The sequence below is a fragment of the Neolamprologus multifasciatus genome, chromosome 3, assembly GCF_963576455.1.
Source record: "Neolamprologus multifasciatus chromosome 3, fNeoMul1.2, whole genome shotgun sequence".
In the NCBI taxonomy this organism is placed as follows: Eukaryota; Metazoa; Chordata; class Actinopteri; order Cichliformes; family Cichlidae; genus Neolamprologus; species Neolamprologus multifasciatus.
The window spans coordinates 27,846,969-27,865,178 of record NC_140441.1 but is presented as its reverse complement, the minus strand read 5'-3'; the positions used below and the strand labels follow the sequence as shown (position 1 = coordinate 27,865,178).

The window sequence follows — 18,210 nt, the reverse complement described above, 5'->3', positions numbered from 1 at the left end:
CTGCCAAATTCTCATCTGACAAATATATTACAGCAAGTTTGTTGTTTTTTGTTTTTCTTTGTAGTAGACTGAAAATTTAGTTTTAATGCTCTTTAATGGTTCCCACGTACAGCTATGCTTTACCAACAAAGAGCACAGAGGTCATGCTGATGCAGGAGCAAGGCACCAAGACGTACGTCGATGCTGTCCTCAAGTAAGAAAGACCTGGCTTGTTGTGTTTTTTGGCGTTTTCTTTGTGCTTTCAGCTCAAACTGCAGGTGCTGCAGGTGTACTGAGAGGTTTTAAAGACCTAACTGTTAACAATGTTATTACGTTTTGTCCAGCTGAGCACTCTGAACGCCGTGCTGTGTCCCGTGTGAGTTAGCTGTTGCATGTTCATCTTTTAGTCCATAACTGTTGGAGAACATTAGAAGTGCTCACTATAACCAACCAAACTCCATCTTACTCTTAAAAGCAATGTGCATGCGTAGTTTTTGGTCATATCATAATTTTTACTATTAATCCATTTCTCTGCCTCTGAACCTCTCAGCACACCGAAGCTAATTTCCAAGCACGGCTCAAGGCGCGTCCAGAGCTGGAGGGGCTCATCGCTCAGATAAACCAATAACTTTCACCAAGTATCAACACTACAGTACTTGTACGACAACTAATTTATAGCGCATTGCTCATTCCTCAATAACATCCCGTAAAAACTGATTTTCTGCTTTAAGAAAAACAAAAGTGTACACATTTCTATTTGTCTTATTGGGGGAAATAAAACCATACTCACTTTTTTTTTATTATTTAATCTACAAATTATTCTAATTCATTGAAAAGCTCGAACACCAAACGTAGGCAAGGTATCCTTTTTCACTTTTAATTAAAACAAACAAGTTATAATAAAATGTTAAGTGTGTTTATTTAAATATTTTCTCACCTTCTGAATAAAGATTAACCCATGTTGTAGAAAACATAAAACGCATAAAATTACAAAGACAAAAAAAGGTAAAATATTATTTAAAAGGCATTTTTTAAATCTTGAAAAAGAGGAAAAAAACAATTATTTGGTTGTGAAAACAAGATTCTGCAATGTTCATAGGTTTATATACCTTAAACAATAGATTTAATTTTTATGCCACTAACTAGATAAAATTAGGTTTAATCATTTAATATCAGTATTCACATTCTTTCACATCATATTCGTGCACAGAAGGTACGGAAAGGCCGCATGTTAATCAAATGTACGGCTCCATTTTCTAAGCAGTCTTTACAGTCATGTTCTTTCACTGAGATCCTTCAAGCTCATACATGAGAAACCTCAGACTTCATCCCTCTCAGGATTTTATAGACATCTCTGCTCTGTTGTGTCACAGACTAAACAATCTCTCTCATTTGGTCTCATGTTGCATTTGAACTTCTCTCAGCACCATGTTTGTCCTCAGAGATCACATCCTTTTCCTGAAGCTCGTCTACAACAGCTGCTGCCTCACTCGCTCTGCCAATCAGAGCTGTCCAATGGCGAACCACGAAATCCTGAGTGGAGGAAGTTGGTGAAAATTAAAAAAAAAAAGTCTAGTATTCAGATCATCACTGTTGAATAATACACAGTGATGATCTATATTAGGATTATAGTTGTGAGAAAAGAAGTAAATCCTTTTTTCAGTTCTAAGGTTTCACTTATCAGAATATAATAAATATCACTTTGTCCTTATCAGGTTGTAAAAGATCAACTCAGTCATTTTTTAATGAAAATTATGGCAAAACGCTGAAAAACTAAATAGACTTTAATGCTTCCATTAATACAGAGGGTAAATAGCAGCCTGGTGCTGCAAACTAAACAAAGCTACGAAGCTGCTCTCTTTTCTTTTACAAGGAATCACCACAGCTGACAGATTTCCAGGGAAGAAAGTAGTAATAATGTTAAAGAAACAAGTGTTGATGCCCAACAGTCTGGTAAGAATTATTATTCACAAAAAGAAAACATTCAAGGACGGCTTCCAGTGTTCACAAGAGTCACCATCCCAGTAAATGTCAGACCGTGCAATGCTCAGGGAAGTTACAAAAACCCCAAAAGACCCTAAAGGCCTCAATTAGCATGTTATATGTTGGAGAAAGTCTCTTCACATGTTCTCTTCTCATGTTTTTTAGCCACAGGAACTAAACACTCCGCAGTCATTGAGTTGAACTTCTAGGTATACCAAAGTTTTCAAGAGAAAAATGCAAGGGCATCTGCTGACAGATAAAGCTTGGCTGAAATTAAATCATGCAGCAGGACAATGATCCCAAGCACAGGAGAATGGAGCAGTCAAAGTCCAGACCTCAACCGGACTGACATGCTTTTTCAGACAGCTGTGTGTAAATGAATGACAGCAAAGTTCAATGAACTGAAGCGGTGCTGTAAAGAAGTGTGGACCAAAATACCTCTACAATGATGTGAGAGACTGATAAAGTAACATTGATTGCTTCTTATTGTTGCTAAATGTGGTTTTACAAGCCACTAAATCTTTTGTTGTGTTTAGTTTTTCACACACTACTTCTGCCCTTTGGCCTAGTTTTGTTAAATGAATAAATATAAACACATTCCTCATCTCAGGTTTGTATTGAGATTCTTTCAGAATCCGATTAGAACCAGATGTTTTTTTTTCCTTCAAATTATGGCTGGATAAGAAAAACCTTAGAATAAAAAAATGGTGTACCTTCTTTTTTATGACTATTTTTTAAAGGGATCTACTTTGATAACAATAATAATCTAATAATAATGGATTAAAACGAACCTCCTACCCTGTTCTTGGTGAATGCTTGAGTTTAATAGTCATCTGGAATAAAAGGATTCACATTGGTCAGATGGTGGCTGTTTATAGTTTAGATGAGCTACGTTAGTGCAAAAACGTATAAAACACTAACCTGTTCCCATAGTGCACGTCCACACGGTGTCCTTTTCCTTTCCTCCCCTGCGCTCAACTTCAAGTTTCAGTTTCAAGTTTCCGAAGTCACTTTTCACATTTCCAATGACCACCTCAAAGAAATTAGTGTCGCTCCACTCCAACATGAACTGCTGTTTCTGTAGACAAAACATTTTATGGAAACTTGAGGATTTTTGCTGTTTCTATGTTATGGTGCAATGAACAGAAGTGCAGCTTAGTCCAAACCTCAGGGCAGATTTCTGCTGTGTCCCAGTCTGTAGAGAGGTAGAAATAACTCTCCAGCTGTACAGGGTCAATAGGACTTGTCTTTTGGATTTTTCTGAATCCGTCAGATTTCTCCTTCTTCTCCACTTCCTGAAACACGGAAAAATGGACCATTCTTCACATACAAGTAATGGTTGGAAATCTTTGGGAATCGTGTTCACATCTATTCATGCCTTTAATGAACATATGTGTTTGTGTTTATATCAAGATGAGAACATTGATTTGCACTACTGCAATCCATGTAACTGAAAAGGGAAAATGCCAAGCAAACAGAAGTAACAACTACAAAGTTAAAAAAAGCTCAAAGCTGTTCAAAAAACAGCTTTTCAAAGAATTATTAAATTACATTAGCATAAAGATGGCTGTAAGTTCTTAACTTTTAATGCCGTTTTTTCTGCCTGAAAGTCAGTAATGTTGTCAGTTGGGTTGTCAAAACATTTAGAGACCAAACTCTATTAATTTGCTGCCTTGTAGTGTCACTGTGTTTTTGTATTTATCAATGAGAGCAGTTTATTTCTCTGTGTTATTATATATCACCTTGATGATATTTTTCCTCACTTCTACTTTATATTGTTGCTCCAGTATGTGGCATTGTATTACCTGTTGTATTAGAGGATCATGTGGGAGCAGGTAAACGTGCAGAGTGAGGCCAGATGTGATTTGCATGTATATCAAGACATCAGCAAAAACTTTTAGATATAGGCCCAGTTTCTTTAGGATCATGGCTCCTCTTAGAGAGAACTCCAGGTTGTTTAACTTCACATGGGATGATGTCATTTCAGACACTTGCTCCAAATAATCTCCACTGCTGTCCACATGCAGAACTCGAAATATGTCTGACATCGCTGCATTTTCACCTGCAAAGCACAAACAGTCATGTGTGCATAAATATCTTTATTACTGTAATAAAACAATCACATGCGTTTTACGACTGCTCACCTGTACAGATCCAGTGCGGCAGACGGACTTCCTCTAGCTTCCCATCTGTGACTTTGATGTCCATTAGGGGTCCTGCTGGTATGTAGTCCATGCATACAGGTTTCCTCATGAATCGCTCCCATGAGCTAAACTGGTATCTGAAGCTGACGGTTTCCTTACAAACCCACTGCAAGGCAGACTCGCTGCATTCATATTTGCCACTTTCAGACTGCAGGCTGAATTTGAATAGACAAGACAAAATGCTCTGTTATGCTCTGTTCACATGCACGAACAGAAACAGCAAAACTGCAAATAACATAAAATGGCACTTGTAATTAATTACTTTATGGTCTGTCTTATACTCATCGATAACCTTTACCTATAAGTATGAACCTCCTCCATTATCTCAACTTCAGGTTTCAGCTTCGTCCACTGACTGGAGTCCTGTTGTACAAGATATTTTTTTCATTATATTTTTACAATATAATTATACATTTACATTATGACTTTAGAATTTTTATGTGAGAAACAAACAAAATCCCAGAGAAGTAGAAACTTACTGTTTCATTGTCAAAAGTCTCCAGAAGTCTCTCTGATGGTTCTTGTAAAGCAAAGTTAAATTTTAAAGAGCTTTCAGACACATTGTTTTTTCCCCTTTACCACAAGTGCTATCTTGTGTGAGATTTCTACATAACAAAATTACATTAAGTACATATAAGATATCTATTTTCTATTGTTAGAATCTTTAAGTGTAACAATAAAATCAGTTAGTACTGGAAAACTTTGTACGCAGCACTAACTCACTTTGATAATGGCAGTACAAAATGTGTATTATTTACACATATGACATTTGTAAAGATGAGGACTTTAGTAACTTAATTCTCTTACCCTCAGCTCTGTGAACGTTGTAAGCAACAGGACCTCCGATTGTAAATCCAAGATAAAAGAACACATGGCCAGCTTTCCAGAGGCTGTCTTTTCGGTTGGCATCTAACTCGATCTCTGTGTCACCAAATGTTGCATACAGCCTGTAACCTTGCACTATACCTTCAATTCTGAGAAGTTTGCCTTGGACTGTCGGATCAGTGAAAATATCGTCGTTCCTCCAGTTTGTGTTTGAGGCTTTCAGTGCATCTTGAGTCCACAAGATTTCAAGGTTGCGTCTGTGAACAAGTCTGTTCAGACCCTGACCCGGTCCAAGAAAAAATATGGGTCGAAGGTACCTTGATTGAAAGAGTGACTTATATTCTTGTTCATAGGAATGCAGAATATTTTGGATTAAATGAGGGAGGTCAGAGGCCAATTCGTCTTCATCATCTGTAGGCCAACACAACAGCAGAGCTAACATGTGAAACTCGGCTTGCATCTCAGGAGCCAATGGCATTTTCTCTGTAAAGCTGCTTTGGTAGTCGGAGCTGGAGGGAGGTTCTTTCATATTTATCAGCATGATATTGGCCAGAACGTAGTTGAGTAAGGCATGTGTAGTAGAATGTTCGTGTTGGCAGATTTCTCTCCACCATACAGCAATGTCCTTGGTGTCTGATCTAGTGCATCTTTCAAGACATGAAAGTACTCCCGGAGAAGTGACAGCCAGTTTTTGTTTAAGTTTGTGGAAGGTTTTCTGGAGTTGATCACTTGGTTCTGCGTCTCCAACATACTTTTTGTAGCATTCTGTCGTTTTTAGTGAAATATAGGCTGAATCGTCTCTTTTAACAACAGAATATGAATACGTTAAAAACGTGTCAAAAAATTCAAATCTTTTCTCAACCAAATCTCTGAGGCTGTTTATTAGCTCCTTAAACCTGACAATGTTCCTATCTCCGATGGATCTCAGGACAGAGTCCAGTGACACGGTTCTTGTGAGAACTTGCTTCCAAACTTCATCATGTCTGATAAGATGGTCATACAACAAGCTGCAAACTTCCAGATAACCAAACAGCCCTCTGGTGTTTAAAGCACGCAAGACTTTTACATTCCCATCTCCTTGTTTACCCTTTGCATGTTCATTCTCAGCAAGTCGTTCCTCATCTTCAAAAGCTTCAATGCCTTTTTGGGCCAGTTGCAAAATTTCGCTTGGTCTGGTATAAACGGGCGTCTTCTTTAGGTGGATCTTATGGACTTGGCCTAGTGTATCTGCAACAAATGAACTCCAAGGAGCCCTCCGCTTTGCTTCTTTTGCCCAGATTTCTGCATTGTAGTAGTCTTCTAGTTTAATATAATAAAAACGAGCAAGAGTTTGTGGAAAAAGTGAAACTTCATAAAACTTATTTGAGGCCATGATCAAAACTGACAGACTGTTGCCCTCATCTTCTCTCTTTGTAATATCTTGAATCAGTCTGGAAAACTTTTCTTTCCATTCTTTAATGCCATCAGTTGGGTCCTCTATTACCGTAATTTCTCTTTTATTTAGCATGTCTTTGATAAACCCAAGTAAATATGGAGGAACATAACTTCTGCAAAAACTGTTCAGGAAGTGTCTTGTTGTCTCACTTCTGGCCACACCCGCATTAGCCAACAGTTCAGTACAACACTGAGCTATCATATTGTGAGCCATGCGAACCTTTTTTTCAGATCTTTCACCATGTTGGAAGGTGACGATCAGATGACTGAAAGGCTGCATTTGATCCTCCAGTGAAAGGTGACCAAACTTGTCTCTTCTGAGGAAGTCCAGGCACTGAGACTCCAGGATATATGAACCTGGTACGTAGGCGTTCAGCAGACACAGGAAGGCAGCAAGCTGCATCTTCAGTGGCTTATTTGTTCTTTTGATATGTTCTAATGTAGCACATGCGTTCCTGATGTAGGCTTCAGAGAAATTAGACTGCAGAATGTTAAAACCATGAAACTGCTTGCACCGATCACCAAATCTTCTGCCAAGCTCTTCTTTTTTCATATCAAAGTCTGCTTGCTCTCTGGCTGAAAGAGATTTTTTGAGAATAATAGATTTTCTCATTTTCCTCTTGAACTTTTGTCTCAGTTCATAAGAACGCGCCTTTTGGTGGATAATCCCGTCACTGCTTCTCACACAGTTCAGTAAAATTACTACAGGCAAATCAATTTCTATATCCTGTTCAGCAATCTCTTCCATAATCCTGTCCTGGAGGATGTCCAATATGAACTCATCATTTAGTAACAACAGTACCGTTTTCTGGTGGCCATGGCTACCTGCTGTAAAAAGGCTGACCACATCTTGCGCAACTTTTGTGATATCTAATGTTGAGCCTGTCAAAACAGCACATCTGAAGGTTTTCCTCAAGTCCCACAGCACCTGCATAGCCAGTGTGGTTCCCCCACATCCTTGTTGATGAAACAGTTTAATTGCTGATGTCCCAGGGCCTTTTCTTCTCAGGTGAATTTGTTCTTTAAGGGTTTCATATCCATCTCGTTTGATAAAAGGAGTTGCAGTGCCATCTGACACTGCTTGTTGACTGATATAGAAGTTTAACCAGTTCGGTGGGGCCCCTCTGTAAAAGTTTTCCTCCACTTGCTCAGCGTGTTGAGGTTCAACAAACTCTCCTTCAAACTGATTGGCATGGAGGACATCCAAAAATGAGAAGGAATCACTGATTTTACTTCTTGCATCTGCTTCTCCACCTTCAGCAGTGGTCAGGGCTGGTCTGTTTGCCATCTTCACACTTTCACTTTGCTTCATGGTAATGAATGTAAAAACAAAAAAACATTTGTTAGTCTTATGTCTTAGCTTAAACTATTTGTAAATTAAGGTCTTACATTCACTTTATGGAATGTGATATATTTAAATAGCCATTTCATTGCTGGTGGAGTACACACATATATAGCCTTCTCCATGTAAAGGACCAAACATGAACTTCAACAAAAACTTTCAGATCTTAACGGAATTTATCTTACCTTCTCTAAAATGTCGCGGACAGCTCTAACGACCTGCTATCATGCCATGTGTTCAAGCACTGGGACCGTGGATGTGTACTGTAACCCAGGAGGTAGTAGACACACCCAAAGCAGGAAGAGAGAATTGCCTACAGACATGTACACCTCTACACTTTGAATGTCAGAGCAGTTCTAAAACAATCCCAGGCGCATTTTCTTCCTGCTTAAAGTTTTTTTTTTTTAAGGCAGGGGCTACACTTGACTCGTTCAGTCGATAAACAAGTCAAATATTGCACAATTAGAAGCCAAAGAGTGGAAATTTGCAAATTTATCCAGCACAAATAATAAAATAGGTGGTATATGTTAATTTTGTCCTCTATTAAAACATTACGTGCACTTCTTCAAAGCGGTATTGCATTCATAAGTTCATTTGATAAGGAAACGTTAATCATAACAGGAAATACTGACGTTTCACTATGAACGCGTTCATGACGGAAGATTATTCTTTCCGTCACTAGTTCGCGCTTGTGGTTGAGTTAACCTGTTACTCAAGTTCATATAGAGATAAAGATAAGTGTTACGAACGAGTACGATATAACGATATGATGATTTACAAACGTGTACAATGATTTGTGTGTAGTGAAGACTCACAAGCGCGTGCTTCGATCGACCATGTAAAACCCTCCTACACATGCGCATATCCAAGCCTGAATAAAGGGTTTCAAAACCGTTATGTGCTGCCGACTGGAAGCTCAATATTGACGTTTCGATACCGTATTGAGCATCTACAGTCATTGGTATTGAGCCACCGAGGCACAGATGTTTCGAAACCCAGTTCCAAAGTGCGGTTGAAAACACCCAGGTCACGTGACCACGGCAAACTCCGACGTTGTGCTGTGTTTCACGCCTGTTTCGACAGGTGGCGTACTTGCTGCTTCCAGCCAACGAGAGTCGCCAGGATATGAAATAGTGATGTTTTTGACGTTAAAGCTTCTATTTTTTTGTGTGTGTAAAAACAAAAAATGTATCTGATTATTCTTATTCTTATTATTTGATGAGATATAAAATCATACGTAAACTCATTAAAATATCTCAATAAAAACTCATCTGCTTTCAGGGAGAAACACAAACGTTTCTTTCATATTAATCAGCATGATATTGGCCAGAATGTAGCTGGGTAAGACATGTATAACAGAGTCTTTATGTTGACATAGTTCAATGTCCTTGGTGTCTGGTTTAGTCCATCTTTTGAGACATGAGAAGTGACAGACAGGTTTTGTTTAAGTTTGTGGAAGGTTTTCTGGATGTGATCATTTGGCTTGGCACAACATACCTTTTGCAGACATTCTGATGTTTTGGGTTTTTTTTTTTTGTGAAATGTAGGATGAATCATTTTTTTCAAAACAAAATCTGAAACTGTCAAAAAAATTCAAACCTTTTCATAACCATATCTCTGAGGCTGTTTACTAGCTCCATAAACATGAAAAGTTTCTCATCTCTGGGGGATTTCAGGACAGAGTCCAGTCACACGTCTTTGGTGAGAACTTTCTTCCAAAGTTCATTGTTGTTCATTGTCTGATAAGATGGTCATAACACAGGTAACCAAGCAGCACTTTCTTGTTTGCCTTTGACATGTTCATTTTTTTGCAGGTTTTTCTTCATCTTCAAAAGCTTCAATCCCCTCTGGGCCAGTCTCAAAATTTCTCGTGGTCTGGAAGAATTGGTTGTGTTCTCCAAGTGGCTCTTATGGACTTGGCCTAGTGTATCTGCAACAAATGAACTTCAATGGGCCCTCACTTTGCTTTTTTTGCCCAAATTTTGATATAATAAAACGAGCGAGAGTTTGTGGAAAAAAAAAGTGAAACTTCAAAAAACCTTAGGAATTCAAGGGGGGTTGTGAATATAGTGCCTCATAAAGAAAATGCAACCTGATATCACAGCAAATTGTATAATAGACCAGCTGGTCTATTGTGTGGATGTTATTCTTTGCCTCGTCTATAGGTATCAAATTAACATGCATGCTTATGTTGCAGTACTTTTCAGTACCAGCAGAGGTTAAAAATTTGTTTAAAGCATCATGAAAACAGTCAGAGCCAACTTTTAAAGAAACATTACTAACACATTTACACATAAATACATATCAACCATACAGCTTAATCCTACGTTGCATAGAAGGAGAGTCAAAGCATGACATCCACTCAATGGACCAGCGGCTCTGTTGGATTAAAGAATGTTTAATTTATGATATTAAAGTAGTGTTTTTGGTGTAGGCTCTAGAGGGTAGGATGTGACCAAATTTACAATGAACCAACAACAGATTTATTTAATAAGAAACCTTTCAGGTATTTCTGATGTTTTAGCAACTTTGACCTGTGTAACTGATCCAGGTATAATGTTCACATCTGTGAGTGCAGTGGCAAAATGTTACCCTTATCACACAGTCCTCACCCAGCATGCTGGGAGTTGAGCTCCACATATTTCTGGTCCTCAGTAATAATGAGGCTCATGTGTAACTTCAGTAAGGAACATCTGTAATCACTCATCGAGCTGCTAACATCATTATTCCGGTCCAATCATTTTCTTGCCTGCCTTCTGCTCTCTGTGTTTAAAATCTCAGTGGTCTTCTGTCATTCTGTCTTTCAGACTGTCATTCATGCAACCAGGCTCCTCCTCATCTTCATCTTGACTGCCACCAGCATCTAGACTCCAGGGGGTGCTTTGCTTTCCTCTCACTACTGGGATCTCATTTTGCTATGATGGGTCACTGGAGTCTAATTGTAAGATAGCCTTACTGAATTCTGTAGCTCAGTGAATCATGCTCAGTTCTTCTGCACGATCTGTCCTTGTAAACTTTTTTTAATTTTCATTTTTCAAATAAAAAAGAGCAGAAGTAGATTGTGACTTGAGGTTTTTCCACACACCGTTCAGGTCAGTTATGACTGTTGCAACTGTTCACATTCACTTAAGGTTTTTTTTGTCACCATTGGATAATAAAGCCCTCCTTTACTTTCCAGATAGTGTTATTTAATTCTTTAAATCTCTTCTTATATTGTAAATGTTTTTTTCTTAAACATCAAGCATAGTCTTATCAAACATGTGTGTACTTGGAAGTTTATAATATATTTTGGATAATTTAAGTATATGCCAGACAAGCTCTATGTTTATGTTTACAATCAGAGAGCTGCACCAAAAGTGGAAATTCATAAATACACAATCCCATACACAATTGTCATGTAATTATAGGCATCAGATGGTGGCTGACAAAAAAATAAAAAATAAAAAAAATAAAAAAAATAATCAGGCCAAGAGTTTGATTCCTTTTCAAGCTACTCTGTTTATTCAAAGCAACAGACAAAGTGCACCTATATGTTTATTATGCTGTCAGATGGCATAGTTTCACTGAAGGATCACCATGGACAAAAGTATTCAAGCAAATTAGGTTTTTCTGATATTTAATGCAGAATTTATGTCTTTCTTTTTTTAGTTTTTTGACAAATAAATTGAGAGATAGTTGGCAATTCTCTAAAGGTTGACCATACTACTACTACTACTACTACTACTACTACTACTACTACTAATAATAATAATAATAATAACAACAACAATGTAATGTTTTAATGGTATGACAAAGCTATAGATAAACCCTTTAAAATACCCCCAAAAAACATAAAATGCAAAACCGAGTGTACCTTTAAAACATTTAAAAGTAATTGTTTGATTTTGACTAACAGCCAGTAAAAATATTTGAAATTAATGCAAAACAATATTATTATACACAGGTGGCTATGTATGTAACTTTAATATTGATTTACATAATCAAACTGAGTATGCAAAGTTCCAAATAGATTCAGTGCTGCAGAAACAAAACATTACCTACTGAGTAATGATAAATTCAGCAATACTCATCTTAATATGAACAAAGGTCCGATTAAAAATGTGAAGAAAAAAACCCCCACAACACAATGCAACACAATGAGAACAAAGAAACCCCTTCTATTTTTAAAATTGCATAAATCCATAATAAAACCATGAAGGTAATAGCACATACACGGAACTGCATGTTAATGCACAAATAAAACAACAAATAAACTTATATCTCATAAATCTACTGTTTTAGAAAACAAATCAAAACAGTACAATACATGAAGCAGCAACTGAAATATGTCAAACAGTTTCATTGGTTATGCTTCACTCGTGTCATGTTATAAATGACAAAACAATTCTGTAATATCATGTTTTTAAAACTTCCAATTAAAACAATTAAACAACAATGTAAAAAAGATCATTTGAGACGTTTCTTCACAAAGTTTGTAAACTTCACTACATCCAAAACTTACATAGATGTGACAAATCCACGAACAAAGTATTAAATAGACACTTGGCAAATTAGTTTTAGGAACTCAACTTTTTCTATGAATCAGAATTTCTGTTGTTTAATCTAAGGTGTTAGCAGAAATAATACATTTATGACTAAAACTGCGGCAGCATGAAAAATGACCATAACACATACTTCTTTTGCATTGGTTTTAAACATCACAGAGCCCATTTCCTTTCGTTTTTGCCCCTACATGTAAACACATAAACACAAAGAAAAGTCTCAGAATCGCCTTCCCATGGGGAAACTAAGCACAAACTTTAATGTCCCTCATTATCTTTGGTGTCTTTCACATCGTTGGTCAGGGCTGTTCCACTGAGATCCATGACACTGTGATCTGAGGCAATCAGTAAACATAACATAAGTTGAAAAACACAATAATGGATGTTAAAAAAATCTTATTCCACAACAGAAACTAAGGTGTATACAAGCTGATGTTGTAATCTTAGTAGATATAATGTGTTAGTAAACATATTTGGATGTTAATATTTAGAACTTGCTGTGACATTAATGTCCAAGGTTTCTTTCTGCTGATATATAAAAAGTTGTCTGTTTGGTATATGTTTCCTTCCAAACCTAAACTATTGCTATTAAGAGCAACAGAACAGTAATGGCGAGGGGACAGGACTTTTATTTTATATGTACCAATATTCATAAGAAGAGTAATTTCCTGGACTTGCTGGTTGTTTTGTAAATAAATACATGATGTTGGTTAAACTGGTAGTTTTATAAAATGTGTTTCGAAAAGAATTTTTCAACATGAAAAATGATCTCTTCAAGACCATAATACAAACACAATCACTATAGAACTATAAACTAATAACAAGCAGCTACAGTTCACTGTAGTTTCACTGTTATGCTTTCTTACCTGTGTCTGCAGTTTTGCGCTGAATGTCAAAGGCCACAGGACCTCTGATGGTAAATCCAAGGTAAAAGGTAACTGAGCGTGGTTTCCAAATTTTGTTTCTCACATTGGCATCCATCTCAATCTCTTTGCCACCAACTCTTGTATACACTTTGTAGTTTCTTACTTCTCCATCAAGTCTGAGAAGGAGCTCTTGAACATCAGGATTTCTGAAGATTTCTTCTTTCTTCCAGTCCTTGCTCCAATCTGCTTCAATCGCTTTCAGATGTTTTTCAATTACACTTCTGTGAACAATTCTCTTCAGACCTTCACCTTTCCCAATGAAAAACACAGGAAGGAGGTATCTGTTTCGAAAGTACTTCTTATATGTATTTTCATAAGACTTGTACATTTGCTGAGTTAACTCACTGAGGTCATAATCACATTGGCCTTGATTTTCAGCCCAGTACCAGAGGATGGAGAACATGTGTAGCTCAGGTGGGTCTTTTTTGCTCGATGGCATTTTCCCTATAAATAGTGTGAGGATGTTGTTGACCAGAGCTGTCTCTGAATCTGCACTTGGACACATTTCTCTACACTTTGTAGATATGACTTCGAGCTCTGATTGAGTGTATTGTTTGATAAGAAATGACAGCACTTCCACAGACTGGTCATCTTGGTTTCCCTCCTGAAACATCTGGATGAGTTGTTTTGCAGTTGTGTTGTCAACATACTTCTGGTAGCAGTTTGAGATGTCTTTAGATATATATTCAGGATCATCTTTCTCCGTTTTAGGCTTTGAGTAAGTCTGAAATTTTTCCAAAAACATGCATTTTTTCTCAATGTCATCTCGCAGGCTTACTATGAGATCATTGAATCTTTGGAGTTTGTTTTCTCCAAGTAATTCGAGGACAGAACCCATCGATACTTTTTTGGTGAGAACTTCTTCCCAGGTTTCATTTTGACTGACAAGTTTGTAATACAGAGTATTGCAGACCTGCAGGTAACCAAACTGCCCTCTGAAGTTATAAAAAGGTGAAACTTTTATATTGCCATGTTTTTTCATGTCTGGTCCATCCTCATCTTCAGCAAGTTTTTCTTCATCTTCAAAAGCTTTAATGCCTTTTTTGGCCAGTCTCAAAATGTCTCTTGGTTCAGAAACCTCATTGTTCATTAGGTGGTTCTTATGGACTTGGCCAAGTGTGTCAGCAACAAAAGAATTTTGAGGATCTCTTTCTATTGCCCTTCGTGCCCACATTTCTGCCCGATTGTAGTCGTTTAATTCTATATAATAAAAACGAGCAAGAGCTTGTGGAAAAAATGGATTTTGACCAAATGTATTTGAGGCCACTTTTAAAACTGACACACTCTGACATTTACCATCATTTTTATCTCTGTTATTTCTCTCCTTCTCTTTAATATCTAGAATAAGTTTAGAAAACAAAGGTTTTTCTTCTTTAACATCTCTCCCTTCAGTTGGGTCCTCTGTGATTTTCATTTCTCTTTTGGTTAGCATGTCTTTGATGGAACTGGACAAAAAATCATCCTCCTTATCTCTGCAAAAACTGTTCAAGAAGTTTCTTGTTGTGTCACTTCTGGTCACACCTGCCTTTGCCAACAGTTCAGTACAATATTGTGCTATCATACTGTGAGCCATGCGGACCTTTTTCTCAGCTCTTCCATCTTCTTGGAATGTGATGATGAGATGACTGAAAGGCTGCATTTGATCCTCCAGTGAAAGGTCATCGTAGTCTTCATGTCCAAGGAATTCCAGGCACTGAGACTCCAGGAGATATGACCCTGGTACGTAGGCATTCAGCAGGGAAAGGAAGGCAGCAAGCTGTGTCTTCCGAGGTTTATTTGTTTTTTTGCTGTTTTCTAAAGCAGCACATGCCTCCCTGACGTAGTACTGAGAGAAATTACTTTGCATTATGTTAAAGCCATGAAACTGTTCACATTTATCTTTGTATCTGCTTTGAAGCTCTTTCTTTTTCTCATTGAATGCTTCCATCTCGTTGGGTTTTTCCTTCTCATTGTCTGAGAGTGTGTTCTTTAGGACAATGTGGTCACTCTGTTGAGGTGCATTGTTTCTCACACAGCTGAGGAATATGACTACAGGCATACGAGTAACTATCTTCTTCTCAGCAACTGTCATCATAATGCTGATTTCGAGATCTTCCAGGATTTTCTTATCATCCACTAACAACAGCACAGTGTTCTGGTAGTTTCGACTGCCTGCTGTGAAAAGCTGGACAACCTCCATTGCAACTTTTGCCATGTCTGAGGTGGAACCAGTTAAAACAGCACACCTGAAGGTTTTTTTCAAGTCCCACATCACCTGCATGGCCATTGTAGTTCCCCCACTTCCTGGTTGGTGTGTCAGTTTTACAGTTGATATCCCTGGAATTTTTTTTTTATTCTCTATTTGTTTCCTAACTTCTGTGTATCCATGTCTTTTGATTAAAACAGTCCCATGTAACTCTGCTTGTTCACTGATGTAGAAGTTTAACCACTGAGGTGGGGCCCCTCTGTAGAAATTCTCTTCTGTCTTCCTTGTGAGTGCTGGATCCAAAATGTCTCCTTCAAACTGATTTGCATGGAGAACATCCAACATTGTGCAGGAATCTCTGAATTCACTCCCTACATATACTTCCCCACCTTTAGCAGTGGACAGGGCTGGTCCATTTGCCATCTTCAGCTTTAGCTGTCGTGTGCTGTAATAAGTGTTAGAAAATGAAAGTAATTTAGTCTGAGCTGTTCTTTGATCCTAAAGGAGTAGTCCAGATAGTAGCAGACGCAACATTAATAAGAGTTTTGTATGCTGGGGTTGCACATTGACCCTATGAAATGTGAAGCACTTATATATGAAGCCACAATATCAACCCCTAAATTTACCTTCATACACAAAACATTCACTCACTGACTAGATTTTCAGGTACACCTGTTCAACTGCTTGTTAAAATGAACATCTTGTCAGCTAATCACATGGCAATATCTCAATGCATTGTTGTATTTATAAAATCTTTAAGAATCTCCTAAACCCTGCAATTATTCCATGTGCAAATACAGAGTGACTGTACTATCTGCAGCACTCTTTATGTCAATATATACATTTACAGCGTCACATTCATAAAAAGTTTAACATTGTTGCAGATGAAAATTCATACAGATTTTTCTTACCTTGTCTTTCAGTTCTTGCAAATGTAGCTGAGCTCCTCTCAAATGTTCTGCTGATCTGTGACTGGTAACTATGTTCTATAACCTGGGTACCAGGTAGCTGCTATATATAGTATACAGCCACATGCTACACCCAGGAAGGATTTGTGGGTATATGCATACACCCACCAATAGACTGTGAATGCCAAAGTGAGCAGGATGCTATGATCAAAATGTTAGAAGGAATCAAGTTAGGACATATTTGCTGTCAAACAAAAAAGGTAGATGGGGATGAGGCATGTATAAGATATTTAGAAAATTAAGAATGAAGCTAATAAAGAAAAAAATAGGGACTATGTTAAGAGTATATTATTGTATATTTGATATCCCTGGAACTTCATGCGGAAGAATGTCTACATTGACTTAGACTTAAACAACTGGTTATTGTTTTCTCACTTTCTTGCAGCAGTCTCTTTTTACTGTAAAGGTTGGACATTTCTGGTAAAGGGCGGGGTGAGTTCATATGAGCAGAAATGTTACTGCCAACAGGCCAGTTACATTCTTTACCCATAACTTTGTAACACAGTAAGTACAGTATAAAAAATGAAGGTCAACTAGTAAATTCATTTGAAACTACGACTAAATTGAAAAAAAAAAAGTTCTATTAACATGTTTGTTGTAAGGAATTTAATATTTTTGTTCTCTCTCATAATGAAACCTATCACTGCATTTCTTCAACACTGATTCTGACTGTCTCTGTAGGCCTGTCTGTCTGGTTTTATCAGTTACAATAAATCTCGTGTACTGACAAGGTTGGCGATTTCCCGTAAAAGGTTGAAGTGAATTCATTTGAACAGAAATGTTACTGACAAGATGTCATGGAAATGTTAATATTTGTAACACTGTAACTGTAAAAAAAAAAGAAAAAAGAAAAAAAATACCCAGTGAAGTAAAGTTTCATTTTTCCATGTTATTAAAACATGTTTTTTTCTACTTTTATTTAATTTCTTTGACTTTCTTTCATTGTCATAACAAAACCTACAACTGCATTTCTTCACTTTCAGTTCTTACTGTTAACCTGTAAACCTGCCTGCTGGGTTTTCTGGTACTGACAGAGGTTTTTGTTTAGGTCCTGGAGGCAAACTGGAGCATGTTTTTAGGATTGTTTAGTTACCAGAAGAACCAAACAATACTATTCCAAGAAAAAATGTAATGCTGAAAATGTCTCCAAAATGTATTTAAATATAACTGCTGCAGATGGGTTTAGGCTACCTTTTTGGAAGCCACTGGACCAAGCAGGAGAGTAATATCAAAAAACGGCCAAAACTTCCGTTATTTAGGTTATTGTTCGAGTGGCTCAGTCACAAATCCTTCTTTTTCATTCTTCCTCTGATGTCTCCATCGGCAAGTTTTCTTCCTTGTAAAAATTGCACTTAATAACTTTACTTTTGTAATTTTGAAGTTTACAAACAGGGACATGCGAGGAATGTATTCATTTTTAGTGTAAAGTTCATCAGCGTTTTTATTTGTCATCTCTAACTCTGGATCTAAATCTCACCACATCATCCACCTTGAAATTCAAAACTAAGTTATCAAGAAATCTGACAGCAAGATGTTCACTCACGCCAATGACAATGGTGACGATGTCGAACAACAAGAAGTGAGACCTTCTTTCTGATTGTAATTTTTTATATTAAACATACACAAATAAAATGAAATACAGATTTCCACTAAGTGTAGTCGACAAGTATATCACACTCTCACTTAATTATAAATAACATATTAACAACACACACACACATATAAGTTCTAATAAACTCTAAAAAACATTTCTGAACAAAATATTACATAACTCAAATATAATCTTACATTTATATCTATTTAGTTATTAAATAGTTATCATT

The 18,210-nt window shown here is 37.1% G+C and overlaps 2 protein-coding genes across 5 annotated transcripts; both read right to left on the bottom strand.

Moving 5' to 3' along the window:
* Positions 1 to 196: 196 nt before the first annotated feature.
* LOC146522411 (sterile alpha motif domain-containing protein 9-like) lies at positions 197 to 8,791 on the bottom strand. 4 transcript variants are annotated; one of them, XM_085152137.1, is made up of 10 exons: positions 8,583 to 8,791; positions 4,974 to 7,731; positions 4,646 to 4,686; positions 4,465 to 4,529; positions 4,107 to 4,321; positions 3,768 to 4,024; positions 3,129 to 3,257; positions 2,884 to 3,040; positions 2,754 to 2,795; positions 197 to 1,512 (listed from the first exon to the last, which is right to left on the bottom strand). In XM_085152137.1, exons 1-9 carry the CDS (start codon positions 8,724 to 8,726, stop codon positions 2,785 to 2,787), a joined length of 3,777 nt encoding a protein of 1,258 aa, XP_085008263.1. In that variant the 5' UTR covers positions 8,727 to 8,791; the 3' UTR covers positions 197 to 1,512; positions 2,754 to 2,784. The 4 variants fall into 4 exon arrangements, with proteins under 4 accessions (XP_085008263.1, XP_085008253.1, XP_085008279.1 ...); XM_085152127.1 differs by having other exon boundaries at positions 198 to 1,512; positions 2,761 to 2,795; XM_085152153.1 differs by having other exon boundaries at positions 198 to 1,512; positions 2,761 to 2,795; positions 7,953 to 8,700.
* A 2,447-nt stretch (positions 8,792 to 11,238) lies between these two features.
* On the bottom strand, positions 11,239 to 18,210 carry LOC146522410 (sterile alpha motif domain-containing protein 9-like). Its single transcript, XM_085152189.1, has 3 exons — positions 16,331 to 18,210; positions 13,175 to 15,864; positions 11,239 to 12,643 (listed from the first exon to the last, which is right to left on the bottom strand). The coding sequence occupies exons 2-3, from the start codon at positions 15,840 to 15,842 to the stop codon at positions 12,567 to 12,569; spliced, it is 2,745 nt and encodes a 914-aa protein (XP_085008315.1). The 5' UTR covers positions 15,843 to 15,864; positions 16,331 to 18,210; the 3' UTR covers positions 11,239 to 12,566.